The sequence below is a fragment of the Corvus kubaryi genome, unplaced genomic scaffold (assembly GCF_017639235.1).
Source record: "Corvus kubaryi isolate FWS band 111438036 unplaced genomic scaffold, C.kubaryi_AGA036_p1.0 37266, whole genome shotgun sequence".
In the NCBI taxonomy this organism is placed as follows: domain Eukaryota; kingdom Metazoa; phylum Chordata; class Aves; order Passeriformes; family Corvidae; genus Corvus; species Corvus kubaryi.
The window spans coordinates 972,636-999,513 of record NW_024581081.1 but is presented as its reverse complement, the minus strand read 5'-3'; the positions used below and the strand labels follow the sequence as shown (position 1 = coordinate 999,513).

The following is a 26,878-nucleotide window of genomic DNA, read 5'->3' as shown; positions in this document are numbered from 1 at the left end:
AGGGCCCTGTATGGGCTGTATAACCCAGCTGGCCTCTGCTGTAAGGACACGGTGTTGTCACAGCCTGACCTCAGGCCAGCCCCTGCAGGGTTGTTTTCTGTGCATTTGGCATCCAGTCTCTGCTGGTGCACAGGGCTATTCCTGCTGCACGCAGGACTTTGCCCTTGCCTCTGTCGAGCTCCGTTTGCAGCTGCACACTCAGGCAATAGGTGGCACTGATGGACGATGTAGTTTGCGTTGTCCCCGGGAAAACGTCACTGCGAAAGAGAAAGCCAGCAGAGGAGAAACTGGGATTGTGTCCTCACTCGGAGCAGCGGCCAGGCAAGGACAAGCAGACATGTGGCGAGAGATGCTTCCAAACGCATGGTGAGATCTCTTCGGCACAGGGAGGAGGGACTCCAGACTGGGCTCCCTGGGGTTGGGGGTGGGAGAAAGCCTCGGGAGGGTCAGCAGGCCACTGGAGAGTGGGAGCAGGCAGCTGAGTTCTCCTGAGCATGAGTGCGGAGGAGGTGCTGATCGACTGAGCCTTGTTTTGTGTCGCTCAGAGAGCTGCTTCTGGGACAGGCTTGCTTTGTTAGCAGTGCAGAGTTTGTGCTATTGCTTTGATGACTGGTTTCACTCCTCTGAGCTCCAGGATGTAAGTGCAGGGGGATATTCCTACCTGTTTCATAAGCTATTTGTTCTTAGGAGCCCTGTTCTTCCATGGCTGGAAGTGATTCAAGGAAAAAAATCCAACATAGGCTGTCTCAGCAATTGTTACCAAATTGCCTTGGAGGCTACTGGGATACCCAGCACAGGCTCCAGGTTTTGCATTTCAGACAGCACAGGGAAACAATTCTAGGTGATAACAAACACCCTGTGGAGTTGATTTTTCATGGATTATCAAGTCTTTTTCTTTTTTGGCATTTGTTTTGGTTTGTTTTGTCAAAGTACTGTAATTACGACACCAAAGAGCTCCCTAATGTCGCTGCGTTCCACAAGGCAGAGTAACAAGACTTTCTCTTGTTGCTTCTATTGTTGCTAGATTTTAGACTGCGTTGTTGTACCGGACTCTGCTAGTCTTAAAGGGAGCCTAGGAGAATACTTTTCTTTTCCTAGCACGAAGGGGAGACCTAAAGGCTTGATATCCAATCAGGAGTAGCTAGAAGTGTCAAAGGTACAGCAGCTCATTAAACTCTGAACACGGAAGGGTCCCACAATACTCTTCTGGTGCCAGCCCTGCGGCACGATGGACACAGCGTGGCTGGCAGCAGCATAACCCTGGAGCTCGGAATTGCCCTGCCATGGCTGTGCACCTATTGCAACACAGCAGTCAAAATAAACAATTTTCCTGGCTGAAGTTACACAGCTGGTCACGGGATGAAACACTGCAAGAACACCTACGCAGTTGTTTGCTGCCTTTTATCTAAATTGTTCGGAAGGACGGAATATTATGGCAACAAATTATCTAGCTAAAGCACAGCCCAGGAACACTGTCTCTTTGTACAGAGGCAGTGCTTTGTGAGCACCTCTCTGTCCATCCTATGCAAAGAGTCGGAGAAATAATGGCAGATGTTGCCAGGTGGCTAAACAGCCTGTGATCACATGCATGGGCAATGAGTGGTACTGGCAGGGGACATTCTTTGCACCATCAACATGGCTTGGTATGGGACAACACTTTCAGACTGTTAAGGATCTTTCTGGTTTTTCCCCTTTTGTAGGGAGACCGTCTTGTCCCAGATCAGGTGAGTGAAAGAGCTGTTCTGTGCTGAGACCTCCTCTTTTGGTGAGCGCCCTGGCTGGGGCACAGCATCGTCCCTTCCATACTCTGGATGATGACAGCAACGAAATTTTCACTCACAGCCCCCTTGCAGCCCCGTGCAGGAGCCCTAGACACCTCTACTAATCCGCAGGGGAAACTGGAGAACTTGAAGCACAGGTCAGAGGGGTGGGAAGGTACACTACATTTAGGACTGCATGTCTGTCAAATCCAGCTCTGGTAACTTAGTTCCCACACCTCAAGTCTGAACTTGCTGTTTAGAACAGAAACAGGGGCATCAACAGACATACCTTACTGGAAAGCTATGGGGGAGAGCCAGGATTGCCCTAAGAGATGATTGAATCTGTAGGGGAGCTATCGATAAAGCACTGGCAAGAGGAGCATGTCCAGCACATCCAGCTCTCTTCAGCAGCTGAAGACTTTTGTCTCTCTTCCTGTTCCTCAGCCCACTCTGCCCATGCACTTTTTGTTGCTGGACAAGTTCAGCTGCTATTGTCTCATTCACTGCAGTACCTGCCTCAAAGTAGATTGGCCCATATCCTATTGAACCTTGTCTCCCTGGGCACCCTGGTTCACAAGGAAAGGGACAAGGAAGCCTTGTGATTAGCAAGTCCTGATCAGCAAGGACTTAAGAGCCCTAAGAAGCCTTGGTAGATAGAACCCTGACCCAAATCTTGCCCATGATCTTAAAAAAATTATAGAAGTGCCCAGTCCCTGCTGACTGCCTTGGATTTATAGGCATTTGTCCCTTCTCAGTCCCAGTGCATGTGAATACAAGCCTCAGCACAGTCCCTTTGACACTGCTGTCATTGAACACAAACAATTTCATGCCTCCCCAGGTCTTTTGAATATTCTCAGAAGAATGTGGTGCTGGTCCCTGCGGCCGCCCTGGGGGTTGGAGGGATGCTGCTTTACTGGCTCAGATCTGGACGCAAGTTCAAGACTATTGACATGGGCGATGGGTGGTGGGGCTCAGGTGAAAGACCCCTCCGAGGGAAAGAAGATGAAAGCATCCGTCCCTTCAAGATTGAAACATCTGACAAAGAAATCGAGGTACCACTCACTGGGTGGTAAGGAGGGGCAGAAATTTGCAAGGGGTGAGTCCATCACCCACCTCACTGCTTCGAGGGGATGTCTTGGGGATGACAGCAGGGCACTTCCATGTGCCAGGGCAGCTACCCAGCTCCTTGGATGATGCTCTGGTTCACCATTCTTTATGAAGGGGATTTGAGCTCTGGGCCATTGCAATGTCCCCTGAAGACTTTCTGAGACAACAGCCCCTCTGTGCAAGCTGAGGCTTCTGCAGAAAGGCCACACTTTGAGCAGCAGACTTTGACAGTGGTCTGTGGATGCCAGAGCAGGGCGGGAGGGCATTGGAACAGCAGTGGCACCAGTAGGGCAGTACTGAGGAGCTTCCACAGAGGAAAGGGCTGTAAGGCTGAAGAGGGATGGGGCCTGGCTTGAGTCATAGCTCCTCTGTCCCTGCATGCCTGTCCCTAGTTATCTGGCCAAGTAGCAGCCAGCAGCTCAAGGTGAGATTCTTATTCTCCCCACCAGCAGTGCTGCCAAGCTCCTAGTGCCAAAGACCCTGAAGTGAGTTAGTAGCAAGCCAAGAGTAGGACCCAGTACTCCTGGGTGCCCATGGGGGACTCATAACCTTTAGAAAATTGTATTCCCCACATAAAAATTCAGGCAGTCATGCAGCGTATGGCACTTCTTCAGGAGGGCTTGTGGTGTCCCAGAGAGCAATACAAAAGCCAGCAGAGCCAGGAGAGCCTGTCTGTGCCTGCCCTGGCATAGGGGACATGCCAGCAGCTGGCCAGCCTGGCAAGAAGGGCTCCCTTCCACAGGATCTACACCAGCGCCTGGATAACTTCCGCTTCACACCACATGTGGAAGGGGCCGCCTTCCACTATGGCTTCAACTCCAGCTACCTGCGGAAGGTGGTGGCCTACTGGAGGAATCAGTTTGACTGGCGCAAGCAAGTGGAAGTGCTGAACAAATACCCCCACTTCCACACCACCATTGAAGGTGAGGGGGCCTCTGTGGCTTGAGCAGGTCTCACTTGGAATCGCACAGCAAGAAGGGGGAGATGTAAGAAGTGACAATATTTGAGATAACTGTATGTGTAACAGCTTAGTGATATGAGTGAAATCACTGGTGGAGGCTCTATTATTAATAACCTTATAGGGATTAAGACCATTACACAGTGTCAATAATATGAGGTCTGCTTCAAGATGCGCTTCATCTGGCTCTGAACCCGTGCTAACTAACAATGAGGTGCTCTTCAGCAATTGCCTTGAAGCCGCCTTTGAAAACTGCGAAATTTAGCCAGACTGAGGCTGGAATATTCCTCCCCACCACCCAGTAGTTTAGCCAGGTGAGCTTAGCCAGACTTTACATAAATGATGTCTTGATGGGTTAGCCAGACTTTACATAAGTGATCTCTAGGTTAGACTTCTATAATGCCTTTTTTCATGTTTCTCTTTTAATTATTGTAATGTTTTTGCATGTGTCTTACCCACATTATGCTATTCATTCAAGTGCAGCTCTACTTATATACTCTGAGACCAGTTTCTCAGGAGATGGGTGCTAATCTCCATGTGACCCCAGTATCTGGAGCTGGGGTCAATATCTCTGTCTTTGTGTAAAAGACAAGACACAGATACAATACCAGACATCCCCTTTCAGCCAGGCATGTTCTTGCAGTAGGCCGATTGTAGAACTTCTGCTCCAGATGCTAATTACAATTTTGCCACCCTCCTTCTTCAGAATCCAGAGCAGAAACTGTGACAGTACCAGAGCTTTAATTTTATTTTCTTGGATCTGTGGCAGGGATTGATATCCATTTTATCCATGTGAAGCCATCCTATGTTCCTCATGGTCGAGCTGTTCAACCTCTGCTGATGGTCCATGGCTGGCCTGGCTCCTTCTACGAGTTCTACAAGATCATCCCTCTGCTCACAGAGCCAGCCAGGCATGGCCTGAATGAGGGTGATGTGGTGTTTGAGGTCATCTGCCCCTCCATCCCAGGTTATGGCTTCTCAGAGGCCCCTCACCAGAAAGGTAAGCTATGAAAAGGCTCTGTTGGAATTGCAGATTTTGGAGTAAGACCTCAACCATCCCTGGCACCCCTGGGCACTGCAGTTTGTGAATGCAGATGCCTGGCTCTTCACTCAGGCCCATGCGGCTGAGGCTTTTGGGCTGGCTGTGGAGATTTGGAACACAATAGTAACTGGACGTCAGCTCTTCACTTTTCACTGAATTTCTTTCATCTTGTGTTCACTTTCTTTCCAAGCAGTGAGGCAGAGCAGCATTGCACACTGTGCCTTCCGACATCCCTACACATACGTGCCTCGGTCAGGTCACAGTCTTTGGCCAGGGGAGGAACACTAGGACAAATAGATCTCCTTTGTTTCTTTTACCTACAGGCTTTGACTCCATTGCAACTGCTCGGATATTTCATAAGCTGATGAACAGACTGGGCTTCAAGGAATACTACCTACAGGGAGGAGACTGGGGATCTCGTATTACCACAAACATGGCCCAGATGCTGCCACAGTAAGTAGCAAAGGAAATCAGTGCAGAAAAGCTGCCTCCAGTTCCCACCCTGCCTTCTTGCTCCATAGTCCTACCTTCTGTTTGCCTTGCCTCTCATCCCCTTCTGCTTTATTTCCTTTGGGGATAACCCAACCCTCCATATTCAATTGCATTTATATGCTTTGAATTGAAAAGATTTTTTTTGAATCATGATGAACCTGAAGGGCTTTGTGTATTTGATTCAGTCCAGTGCTTCTCTCACAGTTGCAGTCAGACTTGTTTTCTAGAAAACTTGGAGACAGAAAATTGCTTGATTTAACCTTCTATTCCTTAACTTACTTTTAGATCTGTGAAAGGGCTTCATCTGAATTGTGTTTTCATCAGCAAACAAGGTTTGGGAAGGTTGATTAGTATAATGCTTGGGGCTTATGTACCATGGCTCGTAGGCCTCAGTAGGGAAGATGCTCGACGTTTCTACCCTTTCATGCAGAAGAATGTATATGATGTCCTGCGAGAGTCTGGATACTTCCACATCCAAGGCACCAAACCAGACACTGCAGGTAATGCACCTTCTCTGTATCCCTGTGAACACAGTATTCAAATACCATGAGTGATCAGTGTACAAAGGCCAGCCAAATTTGAGAAGCAATGAGTTCTGGTGACTGAGTGCAAGACCCATGTGGGCAATGAGTTCATGGGGACAAGAACTATGTAAAAGGAAGTTAAAAGGAACCACTCAAAAATAGATGGAGATTTCAAGTACCACTTTTCAAGGTCTTTTAAATAGCATGCCACTTCTCTTGGGCAAGAACCCCTTTCCAAAAACTCTCTTAAAGTAAAACACAGGGTCCTGAAATTGAAGCTTTGAGAAGTAAATGGGGCTGAAAACAAGAAAAGTATCACAAGCAAGTAGGCGCAATGTGAAAGTTGCAGAGAGGTAGACACAGCTCAAACACCTGAAAACATCCTGGGGCCAGTGGATAAAGAATATGAAGAAACATATGGCCATTTCATAATGCTTAAAGGAATTCTTTGTATCAGTCCCCACTAGAGAGGATTCTGGGGTATTATTTTATTGAAATAATGCCTCATCAGGAAAGACAGCTGGGCTGTATGAGGTTGGTGTCAGATGTGGAGACCAGAGAACAAACAACCCCCCATCCTGGCAATTCACTGAAGGAGAAGAAGCTCAAACTGGAATGTCAGCTAATGCCTAGCCTATTGCTTGAAGTGATCACAAACCCAAAGAAATAAAAGGAGATAGACAATATACCAGGTGGGAGGGAGTTATGGTGGTGGTGGTGTTTCTGATTGTCTTGGTCTTTTTAAGGGTCAAAAGGTGAAGGCATCCACAGAAAAATGAAGATTAGTATGTCTAGTCTGTGATGATAAATCTGACAGAATTGTTTAAACAAGGAGAATTGATTTACAGGGGATAATGTCACAGGGAAATCATGCTTCAAAAATCAGAGCTCAGGCAGAATCAAACAGCTGTAGACCCCCTAACAGAATTTATATAATTTCCAAAAATATTTTGTTGAGACTCCTCCCCCAGCACTCATAAGAAATTGAACTGCCTTAAGAAAATAATTAATACTAGTTAACATGAGAATCCGAGCATAAGAATAAATAAGCAGGTTCCAGGGGAGGGAGAGTATCACAAAAATCTGTGCTGACACCTATACACTTCAACAAGATCCTAACTTCTCTATGAATAAAAGTTAATGTTTAGGTGTAAAATTGACAGCTATCCAAGCTTTGGTTTATAAGTAACTGGTTGATAAAACTAGCCAAGAAAAACTGATATCAACAAAGTTCAAAGCAATTTAAGTGGAGGAAGAAAATCACAGTGGGCTCAAGTTTTGCTGCTGCCATACGAGAGAATCCATGAGTCAAGGACAGTGCTTTCAAACACCAGCCAACTCAGAGATAAAAGCACTTTTGCAAACTCTTAAAAAAGTGAAAAGAAAAAGCACAGATTCCATTATATTCATGACATTCTGAATCAGTTGCATTCCTGTTAGCCCTGTTTCATAAATATATTTTAGTTTCAGAAGAATATGTCCCATCCTAAGCAGGGCAGAGCTTCCAAATATTTTATCTCAAATTTCTTTTCAGAGTGTCATCTCTTTATTTGCTCCTTCTGCCACACATCACCAAGAACCCAGTGGGACTTCCTTAGGTCTCAGCTTCTTTTGTATAGGAATTACCTAAGTTTGTCGTGCCCTCAGTTACAGTCAGAATTCCTTTGCAGGGAATTTATCACAAATAAAAGTACTATCAGGGGTAGATGAATACAGACTCTCTACTGAATTCTCCTGGAAAACTCTGAACTCTTCATGAAAGTCCAGTTTAACTTGCACTGAAGTATTGCAATGCCAGGCAGCTGCAACAGCTCTTCTCTTCTCCTGAGTTAGGTTGTGGACTGAATGACTCCCCGGTGGGGCTTGCTGCATATATCTTGGAGAAATTCTCAACCTGGACAGACAAATCATTTCTGTATAAAGATGATGGAGGCTTGGAAAGGTAAGAAAACAGATGTTATTCCATGAGAAGTCTCATTAAAAGACTGACAGGTGGGAACTAATAGGAGGATACAGGTAAAACACTGGCCAGTCAAAGCTGGAATTTAAGGATGAACAGTTGCACATGACAAGCAGTAGTTTAAACTTACAGCAGACTGCCTGCACACTACTGCTTCAGCACCAGGCAGTTTTGCTCTGGGCACACAGGTGCCACTTAATTTGCTGCTTGAAAACAAGTGGAGATTAAGAGGAACAGCAGTTCTCCAGGACATGAGCCCAGTATGGACCACTGCGGAACAGCTTCCAGTTAAATTTCTTCCTCTCTCTCTCAACAGCAAATACTCTCTTGATGAGCTTTTGACCAATGTGATGATTTATTGGGTGACATCCTCCATTGTATCTTCAATGCGATACTACAAGGAAAACCTTTCCAAGGACCCTAGTCTAAATGCTTATAGCAGGTAATTATGTGGCTAGTTGCAAGGCAGATTTGCAAATGAGGTTGAAACATTAGTCTGTATAAACATTTAGATCACTTAAACCAGCAAATTTATTAGTTCTAAGAAAAATAAAAGTCCAAATTCTTATTTGCTTTTGATAAATATAGTTAAAGGTCACTTTTCTTTTGAACCTGTAACTCACACAAGGTAGCTTGCAGCCAAAACAATGCAGAAGACTTACCAAAGCACCAAACTCAGCCTTGTGTTCAAAATACAGGTCTATATACTTATTCACCAAACAAATGTGACTTGTAACTCAGTTCAGTGAAAACATAACAGAAGATCATGGGCACATCTAAGAGAGAAGTTTAAACTGAATTAGGAAGGCTATGGCTTGCTGGAGGATAAGCTAAGACCTACAACAGTTAAGCACAAACTTGGGCTAGCAATTTGGAGAGCAGTACTTGAAACCCAGCACCTTGTGACAGCTAGTGCATTAAGATGATTCTAAGAGAGGCTGAGCATAATGTTGCTGAGCAGACTTCTCCAAGCAACTGATCATCCAAACAAATGGGAAGTCTTTTCCTATACGGACTGAACCAGCCCACCTTTTCTCTCCAGAGGTGTTTGTTATGCATTTGGTACCAAATTCTAAAGCAAGCAGGAACCAGCCCATTTCTCAAAGAGGTGTGGTATCTTGTCATGTAGCACAACACTGCAGCTTACAAAAGTTAAACTCAAAGATGGAAAACGTTTCAATATCAAGCTGTGTGCAAAGTTGGCTCTACTTTACACCTCTACGGGTGTAATGTTCTTAAACTCGAGGATACCTAATTAGAAATGAAGTTCCTCAGCAGAGTGCAGACCACAAAGTGCACTGCACAGAGCGGGGAAACTTCTCCAGCTGAATGTGTTACCAAAGTCAGAGGTTTTTATAGACTTCCCCCACGACTTGTTTCATCAATGCAATTAACTTATGTCTTCTAGGTATGGCATACATGTTCCCACAGGGATTGCAGATTTTCCTCAGGAAATTTTACACACACCACATGTCTGGGCAAAGGACGTCTACAAGAACATCATCACTTACTCTTACATGCCACGTGGAGGGCATTTTGCTGCCTTTGAGGAACCAAAGCTTCTGGCACAAGACATCATGCAGTTTGTCAGGAAAGTGGAACAGCTGTGACACTGCAGTTGAAATACATGCATAGAATGGAAGCAAGTTGTTCTACCAGAGGCAGAACCTGTAGATTGGATTTGTTTAATCCCTCAGAGTAATCACATATAGAAACCAGCATATTATTTTGATAATAATTACAGTACAGAATTTTTAAATCAAGCTCTATATATTTTCATAAGAAAAAAAACAAATTTAAAAATCCCCAAAGCATCTTGTGGTCTTTTCATTACTAGCACCCTATCATTGCTGCATTCATAGTTCAAGTATAACAGAAAATGTAAACAGTTTATTGCAGTAACATTGCACTCATCTGAGGAAGAGAGGTGAAAGGAACTGGCCCGGGCTTCTGTTCAAACGCTTCTTTAAACACTAGGACAATCTTAAACGTGTTACAAGCAGCTTTGGTGGAAGCATAAAGGGTTTTGATCTCCTGAGCACAAACACTCCTACATTCAAGTTATATTTCCTTCAAGAGACCTGGGATTTCATATTCAAGCGTGCAGCTGCACATAAGGCAGCTTTCTTCACTTTAACAGTTTTTCCCCTAGAGCAAGTTTAAGAATCAGCTGCAGCACATTGTAAACAGATATTAATGGATAATACAGCAGAGAGAGCACTCTAGTGCTCTCCAAGCTCAACAACATCAAATTAAGTTCCTGCTACTTCTGTCATCTCATTCCATTCCAAAAGGACAAAGTTAAAATAGGCGCCAAGTGTAGAGGGTTACTTCAACCTTTACCCTCTTGTACAAATGATTTTTTACCACCCCATTCTGCATTTTTGACTAGTAACAGCAAGTACCCTCACTACCAGTAGGCTCAAGTTTCTCTTCAAATGGCAGGGACTTCTATGCATTTCAGAAAGGTTTAAGTCTAAGAGTAAGTTTCTTCCTCAAGTGAGGATAATCTACCATTATTAGAGCGCCACTCCTAACTTTCTCTGAAGAGGGTTAGAGAAGAAACTGCTTACTTTTAATCTTATAGCTAACTGATTGTCAGGGCTGTTAGATAAAGATCAGTAAAAAAATAATAAATTGCTTATTGCTACCCTGCCTCCACCAAACTGGTCTCTTTCCATCTTGAGGACAGCATTAGCTACAAGATTTTCCAGTTGCTGAGAAGTCTTACTTTGGCATGTTAAGGAACAGAAAGTGAGTTAGGGGGATGTCTGATTTTATAAAATAGATGGGCAAACACTTGAGTACTCAAGTGGGACACTACCACTGCAACTGAGGCAGTGCCAGGAGCTCTGGCTGCTGCTTGCTGGGACAGCAGGGGGCCCCTGGAAGCGGTTCTGCTGTCTCCACCAGCTCCCCAGCACCCCTGGCGGCTGCAGCCCTTTGTAGAGGAGCTGCCTTCACGCTGGCAGCATTCTTTATCAGCCAGAAATAAATCCCTCCTCTGCAACAATATTACCTCGTGTCCTGCTCCCGTTTTGCTCTCTGGTTTTCTTGCTAGGGGGAGCCTTTTAAGGACTGCACAACGTCTTCCTCCCAGAGAGTTATTTTGCAGGAAGTAATTTCACTTAAGATAGCCTATGGGTAACCTGGCAAAGGCAGGGTCAGAAAATGGCCACATTAGAACTCAGGAGAAGACTGTATGTATCCAGCATTTGCCAGTTCACCAAGCACACAGCAGGGGAGTTTTACTCCCAACAGATTAATTAATCCCATTTCACAGATCAGGCCCCTAAGGAATCACTGAACCTGTGTGCAACTGTGCCTTAAAGTGGATTTGCCTTTGACAACAACTCAGGAAATAAGGACAACAGACGAGCACAGCCAAGGTACAGGAAAGCAGTAGATGCCATGGAGGAAAAAAAAAAATCATACAGACATGGTTCAAAAATACATGGTTACATTTGCTGAAATTAACACTTGAATAAAAAAAAAAGTAATCAATATTCCAGTTAAATTTTTACAGAAACCATTCATTCACTAAATCCTTTGAGGGTCACTGGTGCTTGGAACCAGACATAGTCCTCCCAGGTGGGTGCTGTGTGCTGTGGAGGTGAGGCACTAAGGTGGAGGTCTCCATCACAGGACAACGTTACAGTCAGCTTCCTCCCTCGGGTTGGCACTTGGTAGTTGAGCTTGGGCCGGAACCATTCAACACCACAGTCACGGTGTCCCTGGACCAGGACAAGGGTGCCTGTGACAGGGAGAGCCTTAAGTTCACTGAAGACATCAGCAACAAACAGGCGGTGAAAGAGCTGGCGAACACAGGGCGCAGTCTGGAGGCTCTCCTCAGCAGTGCCCTCACAGAACCCCTCCAAGTTCAGCTCATAGAGCTCCTTGGGGTTCATGACGTTGCCTCCAAGTAGGAAAAGAACCCGAGGAACCAGTGTCAGACTAAACATGACCTCCAGGTGCTGGAACAAACCCTCCAGCTCCATCAGCACCTGCTGGCACTTTTTGCTTGCCAGACCCAGGGAGAGCGGCTTCTCAATTCCATCTCCATCCTGGAAAACAAAAATTCAGATTAGTACATTCAGTTATGAAGATATATTTGTTCTAATGTACTCTGCAGAAAGCATGGCCCACCCCATCTCAGAGAGTCAAGGAACAAGAGGTTTATGTTCGTTTTGAGAGCTATAGGTACCCACATCGAGAAGATGTACATCTCTCCATATCAAGCGATGAGAGAGGAACACAAAAGCACAATCCATAGCTATTCGGTTTGAATCACACTACTGATGAATTCCAATAGGAATTAGAAGTCCATCTTTCAAAGATCAGCCACCACTCTGAAATTACTTATTAGAATTTTTTTTTTTTTTTTGCTTAGAGGTATTCCAGTAACAAACAAAGCAGTGACACTCTTTGAGCGTAAAGTAGGAAACAATCAATTAAGAGCAATTTGTCGAGACCTTCAGCAGCCTGAACGTCACGTTGCCTTTGCCTCGTTTTTAAAGGAAGAGGTAACATTTAGGGATGCAGCTACAACACGCGCTTTACTTTAAAAGCGGCAACACATTGCTGTGCGAGTCACCGAGCGAGAACACGAGCTCACAAGCGAAAACTCAAACACCACAGCCCCCCCTAAGCTCCCCGTCCCGGGGGCCGCCTCCGAGCACGGGGGTGCCCCCCGCGGCCACCGCCCCTCACCTGGGCCGCCCGCCGGCAGAAGTAGGCGAGCTGCTCGTAGGGCAGCGGGAGCTGGTTCCGCTGGTGCAGGACGTGCTTCAGGAGCTCGCAGGCGAAACGGTAGCCGCTGCCCCGGCACACGGCTCCTGGGAACTCCACGGCCACGGCAGGGCTGCCCGATACCGACCTGTTCCCCTGGGACCTCATCCCGTCGCCGCCACCAGCACGATGCAGGCCCGCCAGCAGCTGGGAAGGAAGGAGCAGTGACGCAGCCCCAACGGCCGCCGCGGGTTTAAATGCCGCCCCGCCGCGGAGCCTCACGGGAGTGGCGCACGGGCCGCGCCGCACGCCCTCCGGCGGCGGAGACCCCGCGGTTGGTGGGCGCGGTGGGAGGCGGGGCCTCGGTGTAGCCCCGCCCGCGGAGGCGTGGTCACAAGAGCTGGGCCCGCCCCTCCGCTCCCGATCCCCTCGCGGCACCGCCCGGCTGAGGCGATGCCGCGAGCTGTGGCTGCTTTTTGCAGAGCTATCCGGGGAAGGCCGCAGGAAGCGGCTCCGCTGGCCTCGGCCCCGCTCCCGGCAGCCCTGGCGGCTCCGGTGTCTTGCGGAGGAACTGCCTTCGCGCCGCCGCGGGGAGGCGGAGAGCGTGCAGGGAGTGCCGTGTTTGGAAACGTTGCGCTCGCCGCCCCATTGGGTGCCGCTTCCAGCGCACGGCGAGGGGAGGGCGGGACGGCGAGAGAAGCCGCGCCGAGGCTGCTTTACAGGAACCGCGGCCGCCTGTGCGTAGCGTCACAAAGGGTGTCACTTGTACACAAACACTGATCCAGCGCCGCCCTCCCCAGGGGATGCGGCGGGGAAGGAGAAGGCGCAGTGGCCGTAGAACTGGAGACTGGGAAGACACTGAGTGAGGGGATGCGGCGCACAGCTGGAGGATGTTTTGCTGTTCCCGCCGCCTCCCCCCCGTAGGAGCTTAATGCGTCCTGTGGGATCGCTCTGTACCGGGCTGCTGCTTCTGCGTAGTCGTGAAGTACCTCCAATGCCAAACAGCTTCGAAAGTGCCCCAGTTTGCCGAAGCCAGTCGGACTGATCGCTCAGTGTCAATAACCAGGGAATCTGGGGCTGTGAACTGCCAAAGGGGCAACCCGCGGGCGCCCACAGATCCCGGCGAGCAGGGCCCAGGGAGCGGCGGCATCCCGCGCGTTGCCCGCCGCTGCCGATAGGCGACGCCCCTCCCTCGGACTCCAACTCCCATCCGCCCCCGCGGATGGAACCCGCACGGGAGCGAGCGGATCGCCCTGCGGGGCACGCCGGGAGGTGTAGTTTTGAGCGGGAGGCGCGCGGTGCGTTCTCGGCGTTGTAGGCGGGCGGGACTCGCTTTCCCGGGGCGCCGCGCGGCGGTCGGTGACGCCGGGGCCGGAGCCGGGCCGGCGGGGCCGGGCCGAGCGGGGAACGGAGCGGGTGCTGCAGCGGGGCGGCGGAGCCGCGCTGTCCGCCATGGACTCGCGGGTGTCAGAGCTGTTCGGGGGCTGCTGTCGGCCGGCGGGCGGCGGGGCAGGCGCAGCGCTGCGCGGGCGCGGAGGGGCCGCGCCCGGCGGCGGCGGTGGCTCGAAGGCGAAGAAGAAGAACGGGCGGAGCCGCGGAGGGAAGGCCAACAATCCTCCGTACCTGCCGCCCGAGGTGAGCTCTACGGCCGTCGCGTCCCGTCAGCCGCGGAGGCAGCGGGGCCAGGCCCCGGCGCGGGGGGCGCCGCCGCTGAGGGGCGGGAGGGGCGGAGGGCCGGTGTCCCCCCCAGAGCGGGTCGGTGCCACGCCCGGACCCCGCAGGTTGGGTGGCGGGTCCGGCTGGAGGTGCCGGCGGTGCTGCTGCGGGGCCGTTGCCGGGGTCGCGCTGACAGCAGCCGTAGGAGCGGTCCTGCAGCCCCGGCCCCGCGAGCCGTGCGCCCGCCTGCCCCGGTCTCTCCTCCGGCTGTGCTCCTGTCCCCGGTGCCAGCGAGTTCCTTGTGGGGTCCACCGGAGTAGTATCGCACTGCCTGGCGTCTGTCTGTGGGCTCTTTGCCGCCTGCGATCGAAATAGCTTCGGAAATAAAGCTTTGCTCGCCTCGTAGTCCCAAAGATCCCGTTCGCATCTCTCTCCCCGAGAGATGATCTGGTGGGTCTGAGCCCCTTTGCAGTTGCCAAGCTCAGCAGGTTCTAGTGACTCCCTTCCCAGCTAATTTGACAGCTGTTTTCTTACATGGGGCTGCAGGTGATATGGACAGAGTGTGAGGCACTTGTCCCTTGCAGCAGGGAGAAGTGGCATTGGTAGTACGTGTGTGTGTGGTCAGCTGGGGCAGTTGTCACTGCTCTTATGGAACTGTCAGTGTGGGGAGAGTTGAGGTGGCCCGGACTCAATTGCTCAGCCCCGGTCAGTGAGCTTTCTGTAAAATATATAATAGCCTGTCCTGGGAGGGAGCAGTTCCTCCACAAGGCAGGGCTGGGACTCTTGGCAAGATGGGAAGACAGCGCTTCGCTACTGATAGATCTTCTCCACAGGCAGGACTGTGCCCTGCAGCCGTAGTTTAGTTCTTGTTCCTTTCAGCTGGAGGCTGGACAGACCCCTGTAGTTTCAACACAGCTTCCTGTCCCTGGCTACCCTGTGCAGTGTGTGCCCCAGCAAGTCTAGGCTTGTTGCTTTTCTGGTCTCAAGTGCCTTGAAGGAGACCCACTCCCTTATTTAGATGACAGTGCAGTAGGTGAATGGGTTTTTCTTAGAATTGGAAAGCTGGTAGATGGCAAGAGAGGAAAGCCTTCCACAAGTTCCCTTTTCTCACTGTATAGCTCTGCTGCCAAAGAACTGAGCTGACAATTGAGAACTTCTCTTGGCCTTTTGCCACTGTAAGCACCGCTGCGGTTAAGAGCTGAGCTGGAAGGCAAGGAGAGGACTGTTGCCTCTCCTGACATGCAAATAGGTGTCCAGAGGAAAAGGAAGTGCTTACTGTTGCCAGCCCCATTTAGTCTGACAGAGTATGTGGCTTCCTGCAGGCTCCAGCCCTTTCTCAGTGGTCCTTATACTGAATCAATGGGAAAAATTACTTCAGTGTTGTCTAGATATTCTATATGGAAAGCTGGAGCCTGTTGTGGTTGAAGTGAGCTTGATGAATACCTGGGCCTTTCTGTTACAACCCCGTATGGCTTCAGCCCTTGCTGAGGAAGTTCTTCTGAGCACATTGTGTACAGACAGTCCCAATCAAGTCTGGTTCTCCAGAACTGTCTGGCCAGTGACTAGCTGGCAAAGGAGTCATTGCCTTGCTTCCTTATGTCTGTAGTCCTTCCTTGTTGAGAGAAGATACATAAGGATATAGAAAGGAGTCAATGAAAAACTAATTGAGTGAGGGAGAGTATCACTGAGCAGGAGAGGAGGCCTTTTGTTCTCAGGCCCCTGTTTCTGTGCACATTGGATGGATGGAAGCTGCTGGATAGGGTGGGAGTGGGATGCTGTGGGTGGCATTTTGTGGGTCATGGATGGGTGAGGGGGGAGACTTTAAATCATATGCTGGCCTGTGCCTTTTTGAAACTGGAACTCTCTGTCTCTCTCTCTGTGACTGTTAGGCTGGCCCTATTCTTTACTGTCCAGAAAAAAACTCCCCCCTGGACAGTATTACCCTTGTGTCCCACTCTAGTTTTGTCCTCTGGTGTTCATGATGTGGGATGCAAACAGCACAAACAAACCATAAGGAGAGTTCTAGTTGAGTGTAGGAAAGAATGGCAGAAGGCTGGGACTTAACACAGTCTCTTTCTGCCCCTTTCCCTCTCTCTGAAATCCTCAGCACCAGCTTCAGGATATCTAGGCATCAGGTGCCTGTAGAAGTCCCTGTGGGCACAGCATCTAACTCTTCTGTCTTGTTTCATTCTCTGACCAGGCAGAAGATGGAAACATCGAGTACAAGGTGAGTCTTTTGAGGTTGCAGAAGGAGGTCTTCCTCCCAGAGGGTTAGAGGGTTATTTTGCAGTAAGTAACTTTACCAAAGACAGCCTATGGGTAACATGGCCAAGGAAAGGACAGAAAAGTGGACACTGCCCTAAGGAACTACCATTCATCTTCAGTGTCTCTGTGCCAAGCATTACCCAGTATGCAGAGCTGGAAAACTTGCTCTCAGTACTCATTTTTAGGAATCTTTTTTAGTATATGATACCCACTATGTTTTTCTTGAGAGAGAGATGCAGATATCCCTGAAAACAATTTGCAGCTTTCTTGTGGCTGCTCTGCCATTTGCACTTACTGGCTCCTGGATCACAGATTGGTCCCAGAGTGCTGTCTTTAACCCTGCAGCAGGCAGGGTACGGATCCCTTTGTCACGAGGCAGGAAGGTTCTTCTACCTTTGTGAAACCCTTTCTCACCTGTCCCATGGCTTCTGTTCAGACACTAATACAGGCTGTACTTTCTAGAGGTGGGTCAGAGTTGGGAGCATTGCTTCACAGAATTGGGAGTTGCTGGCTTGGGCAATGGGATTGCCTCTGCATGCAGGCTGTGACTAGAACTACCCCTCTGTTAAACAGCTAAAGCTGGTGAACCCCTCGCAATACCGCTTTGAGCACCTGGTGACACAGATGAAGTGGCGACTACAGGAGGGCCGAGGTGAGGCTGTCTATCAGATCGGCGTGGAGGACAATGGGCTGCTGGTGGGCCTCTCGGAGGAGGAGATGCGAGCCTCGCTCAAGACACTACGCCGTATGGCGGAGAAGTAAGTGCTCCTCTTCGTCTGCAGGGCCCACGAGCATCAACAGCCTCTGGTACAGAGGCTCCCTCCCTGGACTCCCCTGAGCAGCTGGCTTCATCCTACAAAGCCCCTGTATGACTGACATCCCTTCAGTCCTGAGGCTCTAGAAACATGAGGAAAGTTATAGGGCTTTTGTCTGGAAGCGCGAGGATCCTTCCCTGCTATCCCCAGCTTTCATCCCCTTCACTTTGTCAGCTGTTATTGTAGAGGTGCAAGAGCTGTCAAGTACAAGTGTGTCTCACACCTTCCTTTTGTCTTTGTGGCAGGGTTGGGGCTGACATTACAGTGCTGCGGGAGAGGGAGGTCGATTACGACAGTGATGTTCCAAGGAAGATAACGGAGGTGCTTGTCCGAAAGGTGCCTGACAACCAGCAGGTAGGGACCTGTGATTTGGCAGTCTTCTCCTGCTGGAGACTTAGGGGCTTCATACAAGCAGCTTCCTTTTGGGATGGGAGCCCACGCCCTAGAGGCACTTTGTCATAGATTGGCCCATAGCAGATGTTTTAAAGGGCTGCCAGAGGGAGGCTTGATGATAACGCTTCTTATCTCCAAGACTGTGATTGAGGCAGATGTCAGTGTGGGAGATTGCCTGGATCAGAGGTGAAAAATTATTTCGCTTCTATGGCAGCAGTTCTGATGCAGACCAGTGTGCAAACAAGGAAGGATTTAGAGGTCTACTGCAGCAAATGGCCTGTTTTGTGATACCAAAGCCTAATGTGTCACATCTCAACTCTAGAGAGTGTATCACGACTGCTGGGCAGTGGTTTGCTGGGAGCAGGAGCAGAATCTGAGCAAGATTAAACTGCGCAGTGTCCCTGATGCAGGGAAGCTCTCTGAGCTGCATCTCCACTGCCCAGTAGTGCTCATGCACTCAGCACAGTAGTGCTTAAGTTTAATGATTTCTTTGTTCTTTTTCCTGTAGTTCTTAGACCTTCGAGTAGCTGTCCTAGGGAATGTGGACTCAGGGAAGTCAACGCTGTTGGGTGTCCTAACGCAAGGAGAGCTGGACAACGGGCGGGGCAGAGCACGCCTTAACCTCTTCCGGCATCTCCATGAAATCCAGTCAGGAAGAACATCAAGCATCAGCTTTGAGATCCTTGGCTTCAACAGCAAAGGAGAGGTAAGAGAGTGGGTTGCTGAACTCAGAAAGCTAGAGGAGAATAGGACTACCCTTCTGTTAGAACTGTGAGTGGGACAGGAGGGAAGAGAGGTGGCGCAGTTCTGTGTCCTTTTAGGTGAACCTGAGTGCTGCTTGTCCGTTTGCAACAGACACTGTTTCCTGCACCCATGGTGGATGATCTCTACTTACTAATTCTGAGATCAAAGTGGATAGATAAGAGCTGGGTTTTCTTTACTTGCCTGCTGGGGCTGCCTCTCTCACAAGCTCCTTATGTTCCTTAGGTGGTAAATTATAGTGACTCCCGGACAGCAGAAGAGATCTGTGAGAGTTCTTCCAAAATGATCACTTTCATTGACCTGGCTGGCCACCACAAGTATCTGAAAACAACCATCTTTGGCCTCACCAGCTACTGCCCAGACTTTGCCATGCTGGTGGTTAGTGCCAACACTGGCATTGGTGAGTGTTGCCCTGCCTGCATGGATTGACTGCAATGTGTGAAGAGAAATGGAGAGTGGGGGGAATGGGTCCTTATCAGCTGTGAATGGTTGTCAGAAGAGTTTATTAACCTGTAACCTTCTACTGATATCTTGTAAGCCAGTGCCTGTGAGTGCCTGGGAGGGGAGTAGAGCTGGGATCCTCTTACCAGCTGTAGACCACATTAAAGTACCCTGGACAGAGAGGCTTTGTTTGGGATTTGGAGCTGTGTTTGTTAGAAAAGAAAACAACTTTGACATATTCTTAGGGCTGCTGAATCCCAAAGCCTTGTAAAAAGGCATCTGGAGTTCTCCCACATCTATCTCTGACATTTTTGTGGCTGTTCTCTGGCAAACTTTAGCCAAAGAATGAAAACTACTGCATCTTTCTGAAGCAGACAGATCAGTCACAAAAATTCTTGGTGGTTTTTATTTTTCTGGACTGATGTTTGGTTTTGTTTAAAAGAATAATTTTGCTTTTTCATTGTATGATGAACTAAGCAGTTACGGTGAAATCTCTAGAGTGGGCCCGTGGGATAGCCAGGAGACACAGCTGTCGGCATAAACAAGCTACAGTGGTGACTGCTGCACCTACACTCTCACTTGTCTCCTGCAGCGGGCACAACACGAGAGCACTTGGGCTTGGCCATGGCCCTCAAGGTCCCCTTCTTCATTGTCATCAGCAAAGTTGATTTGTGTTCAAAAGCCACCGTGGAACGGACAGTGAAGCAGCTGGAGCGAATCCTGAAGCAGCCAGGCTGCAACAAGCTCCCCCTGCTTGTGAATTCAGACGACGATGCTGTTACAGCAGCACAACAGTTTGCACAATCTCCCAAGTAAGGAACCATTCCTTTCTTCTGTTGGGAGCAGCAGGCAGTTCAGGCTGGGCTGGCATGCAGAGCTGGGGAAGGGTAATCACAGGGAAGGTGACCACGTGTTGAACGTCTCTGCTCCTCATCAAGTTTCCTATCTCGGCATTCTCCAAGAAGGCATTTTCCCCTCCCAAACTTTTCTGGGCTATGGGAGCAAAAGGCTGCATTAGTTACTTCTCCATGAGAAAAATGTGTGTGAACAAGGGATTGGTGCCTCGACCAAACATTGAGGCAGGGGTTACTGTGGCGTTGTACCTAGCCTTCCTGCTTTAGCCACTTACTGGTGTAGGATCCATCTTCCTGCAGGTCTCAGTAGATTCAGAATCCCAGAAACCTTCTGGAGCTGCACTCAGGCCTTCTGCTTATTTCTGTCTGTTTGTGTCTGACAGCATCACCCCAATCTTCACACTGTCCAGTGTTTCTGGGGAGAACCTGGATCTCTTGAAAGTCTTCCTCAACATCCTCCCTCCACTGACCAACAGTAAAGAGCAGGAAGAATTAATGCAGCAACTTACAGAATTTCAGGTGCATAAGGGTAGTTTGTTTCCAGTTCTGATACCGGACTCATTGCTGTGCCGTGGGAGGGACATGGACGTTTGGGGAATTTGGACACCACAGGTAGAGACATGGTGAATTCCTGGACTACTGAGAGACATTAAAAAAAAGACTTGGTCCTTGAGAAAAGGCTGATAGGCTGGATATGTCCTAACCATGAGATGTCTGTCTTGGGGATAAGATCATTTCTCTGGTTGCTATTTAAAAGGCAGAGATTTGTTCCTCTAATAGGAAGGTAGTGGGAGCTGGTGAAGCTCTGACATGGTGTCTGATGACCACCAGAGAGCTCACCTCCTTCCTCACAAGGGGCGGGCTCTTTGTCCTCATTCTGGAGTGCTGTTTCACAGCTGTCTGTCTGAGCAGCTTATTCTTGTTGCCTTGCTGCAGGTTGATGAAATTTATACGGTGCCAGAGGTGGGGACTGTTGTGGGAGGAACTCTGTCAAGGTAAGTGATGCCAGGCAGATGAGTGTGGATGTGAATGGTTGCTGGAGCTCCCACGAGGTTAGAGTCACCTGCTGCAGAAGTGTAAGCTGTGTGAGGCTCAGTCCTGACTGCTGCCAGATGACTGAGCCAAGTGAGAGTAGAGCCCTACAGGGTGTTGGGAGGTGACGTGAGCAGACCATTGGTCATATGGTGGCAAGCAGACAGTCTGCTCTAAAGTTGCTGGATTAGGAATGTGTCCTGAAGCATGCTGAAAGAAGGCATGCTGGAATCTAGAGTTGGCAGTGGTTAGGCATGATCCCAAGGAGTTGCTTTCTTCCTTCCTCAAGTAGGGGGAGGCAATGTAAAAGGTAGATCCTCTGATTCCAGCAGGGGTTAACTGCACACTACCCCATGAAAAGGCAGCTGTCCCTCCGTGTTCAGGAGCGATCAGAGCAGTTTGACCATCAGCACATCCACACTGAACGAGCATCATCTGAGGTCTCTCCACCAGAAACAATGCAGTGTGGCAGAGCACTGGGGGTGCAATGGCCCCTGTCTGTACCTGGGATTCTTAAGAGTGATAGTGTGGCTTTCACTCCTGCTGTAAGAAATCCGGTTCTCAGCAGCTTTGTATCCCTGTCAGTTGGTCCAGGGTAAGAGTCCGAAGACTTGGCCCTGCAGAATTTGTTCAGGTTAATCTTGGAGGGTGAAATGTCTTTGTCTCCTTATGAACTGTGTCCTGCTCTTCTACCCTGGGCAGTGGGATCTGCCGAGAAGGGGAGAACTTGGTGGTTGGTCCCACTGACGATGGGAAGTTCCTCCGGCTGAAAGTGTGCAGTATCCAACGGAACCGCTCTGCCTGCCGCGTGCTGCGGGCTGGGCAGGCAGCCACCCTGGCCCTTGGACCCTTCGACCGCTCCCTGCTGCGCAAGGTTAGTCCCGCTGTTGCCTGGTTGTTCACTGGTCCAGTGAGCAGGGCTGGAGGCCTCCCTGGAGATCCCCCATTGATAGGGTGGGAATGAAATAGAGATGTTTGCAGGAAACTTGCTGGAAGGGGAGGAAATGGCCGAGTTACAAAGTACAATGAGGGCAAGGCTGAGAATGAGATGCAAGCCCAAGTCATGGAGTGGAGGTGTATTTGTGGTTTTGGGGGCTGTTCAGAAGCAAGGGGACTGGCCCTAACTGGTCTGAGCCTTGGGTTGTTCTGCAGGGCATGGTCATGGTGAGCCCAGAAATGAACCCCACCATCTGCTCAGTGTTTGAAGCCGAGATCGTGCTGTTATTCCATGCCACAACTTTCCGGAAGGGGTTTCAGGTGACAGTGCACGTGGGGAATGTGCGACAGACAGCTATCGTAGAGAAGATCCATGGAAAGGTAGGCCATGGAAAGAAAGGGGAGGAAGATGGACCTGCCTGTGGGGTTTGTTGGGATTCCACCATGCCCTCTAGTAAAGCTGGGGGCTGATGGTATTTTGAGTAGCCATGTCCCTTCCTAGGAGCAGGCTCCATCCCTTTATCCTGCCCAATGGTTGCTTTTCCTCCAAACGTGTTAAAGAAGAGAGGTGAACTCTCCATTCTTCAGAGCTTGTGTCTTCCTGTCTCTTCTTATGTATACAATAATGGGAAGGGCTCAAGCCATGCAGTCTGAAGAATGCTGCTTATTTGCCTCATCTTGTTACTGTCTTGTTGCTATCCACATGTTGATAACAATGTTATCTCAAGTCATTCTGCAGCACATCCTTCTGGGCAGGGGATGGAAGAGGCCAAGCAGGGGCTTGGCTGAACCTCTCAGAATGCATTCAGGACACTTTTTAACCTCTTCATGCATCAGCTTGGGAGATGGGTCTAGGCTCTCCCATTTTTCTTTTCAGGACAAGCTGCGGACAGGAGAGAAGGCGGTTGTCTGTTTCAGGTTCATCAAGCATCCTGAATACTTGAAGATTGGAGCCAAACTGCTTTTCCGTGAAGGAGTCACCAAAGGCATTGGGCATGTCACTGACCTCCAAGCCATCACCACCAAAGAAAACGGCCTGGAGGAGTCCCTGGGGCCTGGACAGCTGAGCTTCTGACTACCAGTAGGTCAGAGAAATCTCCACTCACCAGCACCTGGGGAGAAGGATGGAAACTCCTGTGGCTTTCTGAGCAATGCCTGGAGCTGCTGCTGTCCCGTTCTAGTGTGGATGTCCCTCCTTTGCACTGTGAGATGGAGCCTGGGAGAGTTTCTTGCATTCAGTGCCGTACGTGGGACAAGTTAAGCATGTCTCCACATCGCCTGCAGCTTTCATTATCCTGCCCTCCTTCAGAATAGATCAGAGGTACCTGCAGACCTGGGCAGGCAAGTTCTGGCTTTGTTTACTGTTTGAAAATTGCTGGTTGGGAGGCACAGAGCCCTTGAAGACAAGCAGTGAAGGGATGTTTTTCCATCTCTGACACAAGATCTGGTCCCATTTCTGCTCTCTGAGCACTGGGTTGATAACAATGTTCTCTCAAGTCATCCTGCAGCACATCCTTCTGGGCAGGGGATGGAAGAGGCCATGCTACCCACAGCAGGGGCTTGGCTGAACCTCTCAGAATGCATTCAGGACACTTTTTAACCGTTTGAATCTTGGTTGGCTTTAATCTGCTGTGTGTCCATTTGTGCACTGGTTTTGCGTTACTCCAATCTGAGTGTCTTACTGTTGGACAGATATCCTGTTCCCCACTCACATGTACGCATTTCTTCAGCATCTTGCTTTCTGACTCCCAGGAAGCTGTGGCTGCTGTGAGTGGCACAGCCTCCTGACATAACATCATGAAGACAGAGTTTGTACTTGCATCTGTTCCTTGCAGCAGCTGGACAGGAGGCCATTCTGTGGAGCAGAGCAGGGCCCGGGCCTGTGCTGGTGTGAGCAGGTTGTTTCCATGGATGTTCACCTGGTGTTCAATCTGCACATTGGTAGCAGTGGTTTGCAGTGGGCTCCCTGGTGTGGCCGTTCCCAGCCCACCTTGTTCCTCACACGCTTGCCTTAATGCGTGAGGAGAACAGGCTGTGTTACCTATACACAACCAAGTAACTTCTGTTTTGACAATGGCATGATTTTATTTGTTTCTCTTGGAGGAAGAATTCCTTTCTTTCCATTGCCACTGGGGTTTGTTGTCAGAGGGAAGCTGATGTTGCCAGCAAGGACTCTGTACATAGAGTGGAGCACTCTCTCACACTCTGTCATGCAGCTCTGCTGTGTAGCCTGGAGGTTGCAGCAGGGTCTGTAAAGCTGTACATAGGCTTTTGGTTTTATTGTTGACTGTTAGACCAAATGTGTCTGCCATGAGCAAAAGGCCTTCAGCAAGCCCTGCTGGTTGGATTGGTGGCCTGCTAGCCCTGACTGAAGAGAAGGGCGAGGGCCTGTGATAGCACTTGGACACGCAAGTGGCCCTTCTGCCATCCTGAGAGCAGGTTCTGCTGCTGGGCCACTGGCACACGTGGTGCTCTGTGCTAGGCTGGGCCCTTGTGGGGCGGGAAGGTGGGGGCTGCAGCCTGCCAAGAGCGTGCTGAGGCGGGCGGAAGCCTGTGAAGTGGCATAACTGAAGAGAAGGCAGCTCAAGAATGGCAGGAGTGACCTGTCCCTTGGAGGGAGCACTGATCCGGCTGAAAACTGCTGCATCCCCATCAGCCCAGCAGTGAGAAAGGAGCTGCTGGCTCAGGGTCACTGCTCAAGCAGGATCCCTTTGACTCCCATTCTGGCAGTGGGCTAGTATTCCAATGACACAGTCTTTTCACCAATGCCTGCAAGAAGGACAGGCCCCAGCTGCCAACAGGCTCTTCCCTTTGGTGCTAGTGGGTCACAAAGAAAGCTGCCTGGGGGTGGGGGACTCCAGCTCTTTGCAGCAGCACTGGTGTTTTCTGCCCCAAATGGGGGTGCTGTGACCTCTTCTGAAACAGCCAGTGGCTGGTCTCACCTCATCCCTGCCATCTGTGGCATGACTGTTCTTGGTGCCATTCTCTTCATAATTGCTGTTTTGTTGTCTTGAATTTTTCTAATGCTGGGGATTGTCCCTGTTCCCCAAGCACATATATAAATGTACAGAATAAAGATGTTTTATTGAGCTTGCTGGCTGAATTGTACAATGAGTGAGGGTGGAGCTGGGCTCTTCCCCTGCTGCCCTTGGAGCTGGGTCATGGGTGGAGATAGCTACCCTTCACCCGTTCCTAAGCTTCCTGCATTCAGCCCTATAAATACCACGCCGTGGTGTGGAAAGAATGTACGCACTGCTGTTTACAACCTCGAGCTCCCAGCTTATCTGAGTAAGCCTGGGTGTGCAGCCTCAGGTGACAGGCAGCCACGTCACCCTGAGCACAGCATTTTCAGCTGTTGTGGGCGGAACAGGCTGCGGCGAGAGCTTCCTCAGTCATAAATTCCCCCAGAGTGTAATTAAAGAGACGCTTTCTAGGGCACACATCTAACCGGTAGTTTGTTTTTAAAATAGCTTCAACCTTATCAAGGGGTTTGTGACTGCCTTGTCTCCAAGAGAACGGGTTGTTCCCTTTGGACAAGCAGAGTCAGAAAGGTTTCCCTGTGGAGATGACTTATGACCAAAAGGATTTGCCTCTTCTAAACTTGTTTTTGTGTCAGATAGTGGCATCTGCAGAGTCCAGTCCTGCCAGACACTTAGGAAGTGAGTGAGATGTGCCACTGTCACAGGAGATGGGGCAATCCTGACAAACTGGTTGTGTTTCTCTTTGCATGAGGACTTTGGGAGACTTGTCACTTTGCAATGTTAGGATTGTCATTATTGGGAGTGACTCCGTAATTCCTTCCTCTGGTGATTACCAGAGCTGCATGCACCAGAATGAGCTTCTTGTGCTTCTTGAAATCTCACAACTGTGTTGTCAAGTATTAGACTCCACTGACAGTAATGTAGCAGTTTCCCAGCACAGGCTGTCTGCTGGAAGGAGAAAGCAGCTCAATAGCTGCAATTAGGATGGTGCAGTTCAGAAAGTAGCACATACAAATAGAGCTGCCTTTTGCATTATTATCTGCTGCCTGAAAGCCTCTCTCCCCTCCTGCCCACAGAAAGGAAGCCTGCAGCTGATGAAATTCCCTGCAATGCGTTTCCTTAACCCCACCCAGTGCTGCCTTGACGTGGCACATTCCTTCCCCCTGCCCTAAGAGCCAAGCTCCAATCATTGGCAGCAGGGCTTCTGGCAGGCTCCGGGCAGCTCGCAGTGTAGCAGAGCTGAGCCCTGCCAGGCAGCTCAGGGCAAGCACTTCTCTTGTCCTGGAGCCAGTCTCACCCTCTCTCAGTGCCTGCTTGTCCCCTCCATGGTATTCTGCTTTGTTGGCTGTTGTAATCTGTGGAGCTCTGGAGTGGCCACTTTACTGTGGCCCAAAGAGCTGAACAAGTCATTGGCAGAGCACACTCAGAACAGCTACCTGTCAGCAAGTTGTATCTAGTATCACTCAAGAGTCTGGGAGAGAGGAAAAATGTGGTTATGCACTCTACAACAGACAAAAGCTTTCAGAGTGGGCTTTGTGACTCTTGGCATGTTTTCCATCCCTTCCATAGACTAGCAGTACACTATTTATGTGTCAATAGCAATTATTATGGATTAATGCCAAGATTTCAAAAAGCCCACCAAAAAGTATGCCCATGCAGCTACTGCTTCCTCAAATATTACATGACAGGAGCAGTCTTGTGTGCTCCTGAGCTGCTGATAAGCATCATGCAATGGACTGCTACACAGAGGGAACTGGCAAACCATCTGTAACAAAAATCCTGGGGAGCGGGAGGGTGGGAATAAAAATCAGTGTCTTCCAGGTGGAGAGGGGAGAAGGAACAACAGGGATAAGCTACCACATACAAATTACACTAAGGGCAAGGCCTACAACTGCAGCCAGAGTAGAACCACGAGTTGAAGGTTTCATACTGAGTAACTGGACAGTGGTTCAAGTCAAGGCTTAGTTGGAGATTCCCTGGGATGAGCTGCTGCACTTGCAGTGGCTGCTTTTATAGGAGGCACAGAACTACTGAGTAGTGATGCCATGGAAATACCTATGGCAAGATGTGTAGGTGACAGTACTGTGCAGCTTCTAGTAAGACCAGGCAGGCAGAGGCAGGCCTAGCTGCCACCAGCTAAACTGGCTACATCTACACAATTCATGAGTTCCA

The 26,878-nt window shown here is 49.6% G+C and overlaps 3 protein-coding genes across 3 annotated transcripts; 2 read left to right on the top strand and 1 right to left on the bottom strand.

Annotated features, from left to right (window-relative positions):
* Nucleotides 1–222: 222 nt before the first annotated feature.
* LOC121663132 (epoxide hydrolase 1-like) lies at nucleotides 223–9,648 on the top strand. The gene is made up of 10 exons (XM_042025048.1): nucleotides 223–366; nucleotides 1,701–1,724; nucleotides 2,599–2,812; nucleotides 3,610–3,790; nucleotides 4,595–4,825; nucleotides 5,191–5,320; nucleotides 5,645–5,859; nucleotides 7,717–7,825; nucleotides 8,160–8,285; nucleotides 9,252–9,648. The coding sequence occupies exons 1-10, from the start codon at nucleotides 338–340 to the stop codon at nucleotides 9,451–9,453; spliced, it is 1,461 nt and encodes a 486-aa protein (XP_041880982.1). The 5' UTR covers nucleotides 223–337; the 3' UTR covers nucleotides 9,454–9,648.
* A 1,579-nt stretch (nucleotides 9,649–11,227) lies between these two features.
* On the bottom strand, nucleotides 11,228–13,702 carry LOC121663133 (MAD2L1 binding protein). The gene is made up of 2 exons (XM_042025049.1): nucleotides 12,554–13,702; nucleotides 11,228–11,907 (listed from the first exon to the last, which is right to left on the bottom strand). The coding sequence occupies exons 1-2, from the start codon at nucleotides 12,737–12,739 to the stop codon at nucleotides 11,377–11,379; spliced, it is 717 nt and encodes a 238-aa protein (XP_041880983.1). The 5' UTR covers nucleotides 12,740–13,702; the 3' UTR covers nucleotides 11,228–11,376.
* Nucleotides 13,703–13,941: 239 nt separating this feature from the next.
* On the top strand, nucleotides 13,942–24,815 carry GTPBP2 (GTP binding protein 2). The gene is made up of 12 exons (XM_042025047.1): nucleotides 13,942–14,206; nucleotides 16,428–16,454; nucleotides 17,066–17,250; nucleotides 17,553–17,661; nucleotides 18,209–18,406; nucleotides 18,688–18,862; nucleotides 19,496–19,715; nucleotides 20,141–20,276; nucleotides 20,694–20,752; nucleotides 21,492–21,663; nucleotides 21,942–22,106; nucleotides 22,603–24,815. Exons 1-12 carry the CDS (start codon nucleotides 14,024–14,026, stop codon nucleotides 22,798–22,800), a joined length of 1,827 nt encoding a protein of 608 aa, XP_041880981.1. The 5' UTR covers nucleotides 13,942–14,023; the 3' UTR covers nucleotides 22,801–24,815.
* Nucleotides 24,816–26,878: the final 2,063 nt, after the last annotated feature.

Coding starts and splice junctions, on each gene's coding strand:
- LOC121663133 (XM_042025049.1), bottom strand. CDS start 12,739: ATGAGGTCCCAGGGGAACAGGTCGGTATCGGGCAGCCCTGCCGTGGCC. Junction 11,908..12,553: donor TCTGCCGGCGGGCGGCCCAG/GTGAGGGGCGGT, acceptor TTTGTTTTCCAG/GATGGAGATGGAATTGAGAA.
- LOC121663132 (XM_042025048.1), top strand. CDS start 338: ATGTGGCGAGAGATGCTTCCAAACGCATG. Junction 4,826..5,190: donor AGAGGCCCCTCACCAGAAAG/GTAAGCTATGAA, acceptor TTTTACCTACAG/GCTTTGACTCCATTGCAACT. Junction 8,286..9,251: donor AGTCTAAATGCTTATAGCAG/GTAATTATGTGG, acceptor TATGTCTTCTAG/GTATGGCATACATGTTCCCA.
- GTPBP2 (XM_042025047.1), top strand. CDS start 14,024: ATGGACTCGCGGGTGTCAGAGCTGTTCGGGGGCTGCTGTCGGCCGGCG. Junction 16,455..17,065: donor ATGGAAACATCGAGTACAAG/GTGAGTCTTTTG, acceptor TCTGTTAAACAG/CTAAAGCTGGTGAACCCCTC. Junction 18,407..18,687: donor GCTTCAACAGCAAAGGAGAG/GTAAGAGAGTGG, acceptor TATGTTCCTTAG/GTGGTAAATTATAGTGACTC.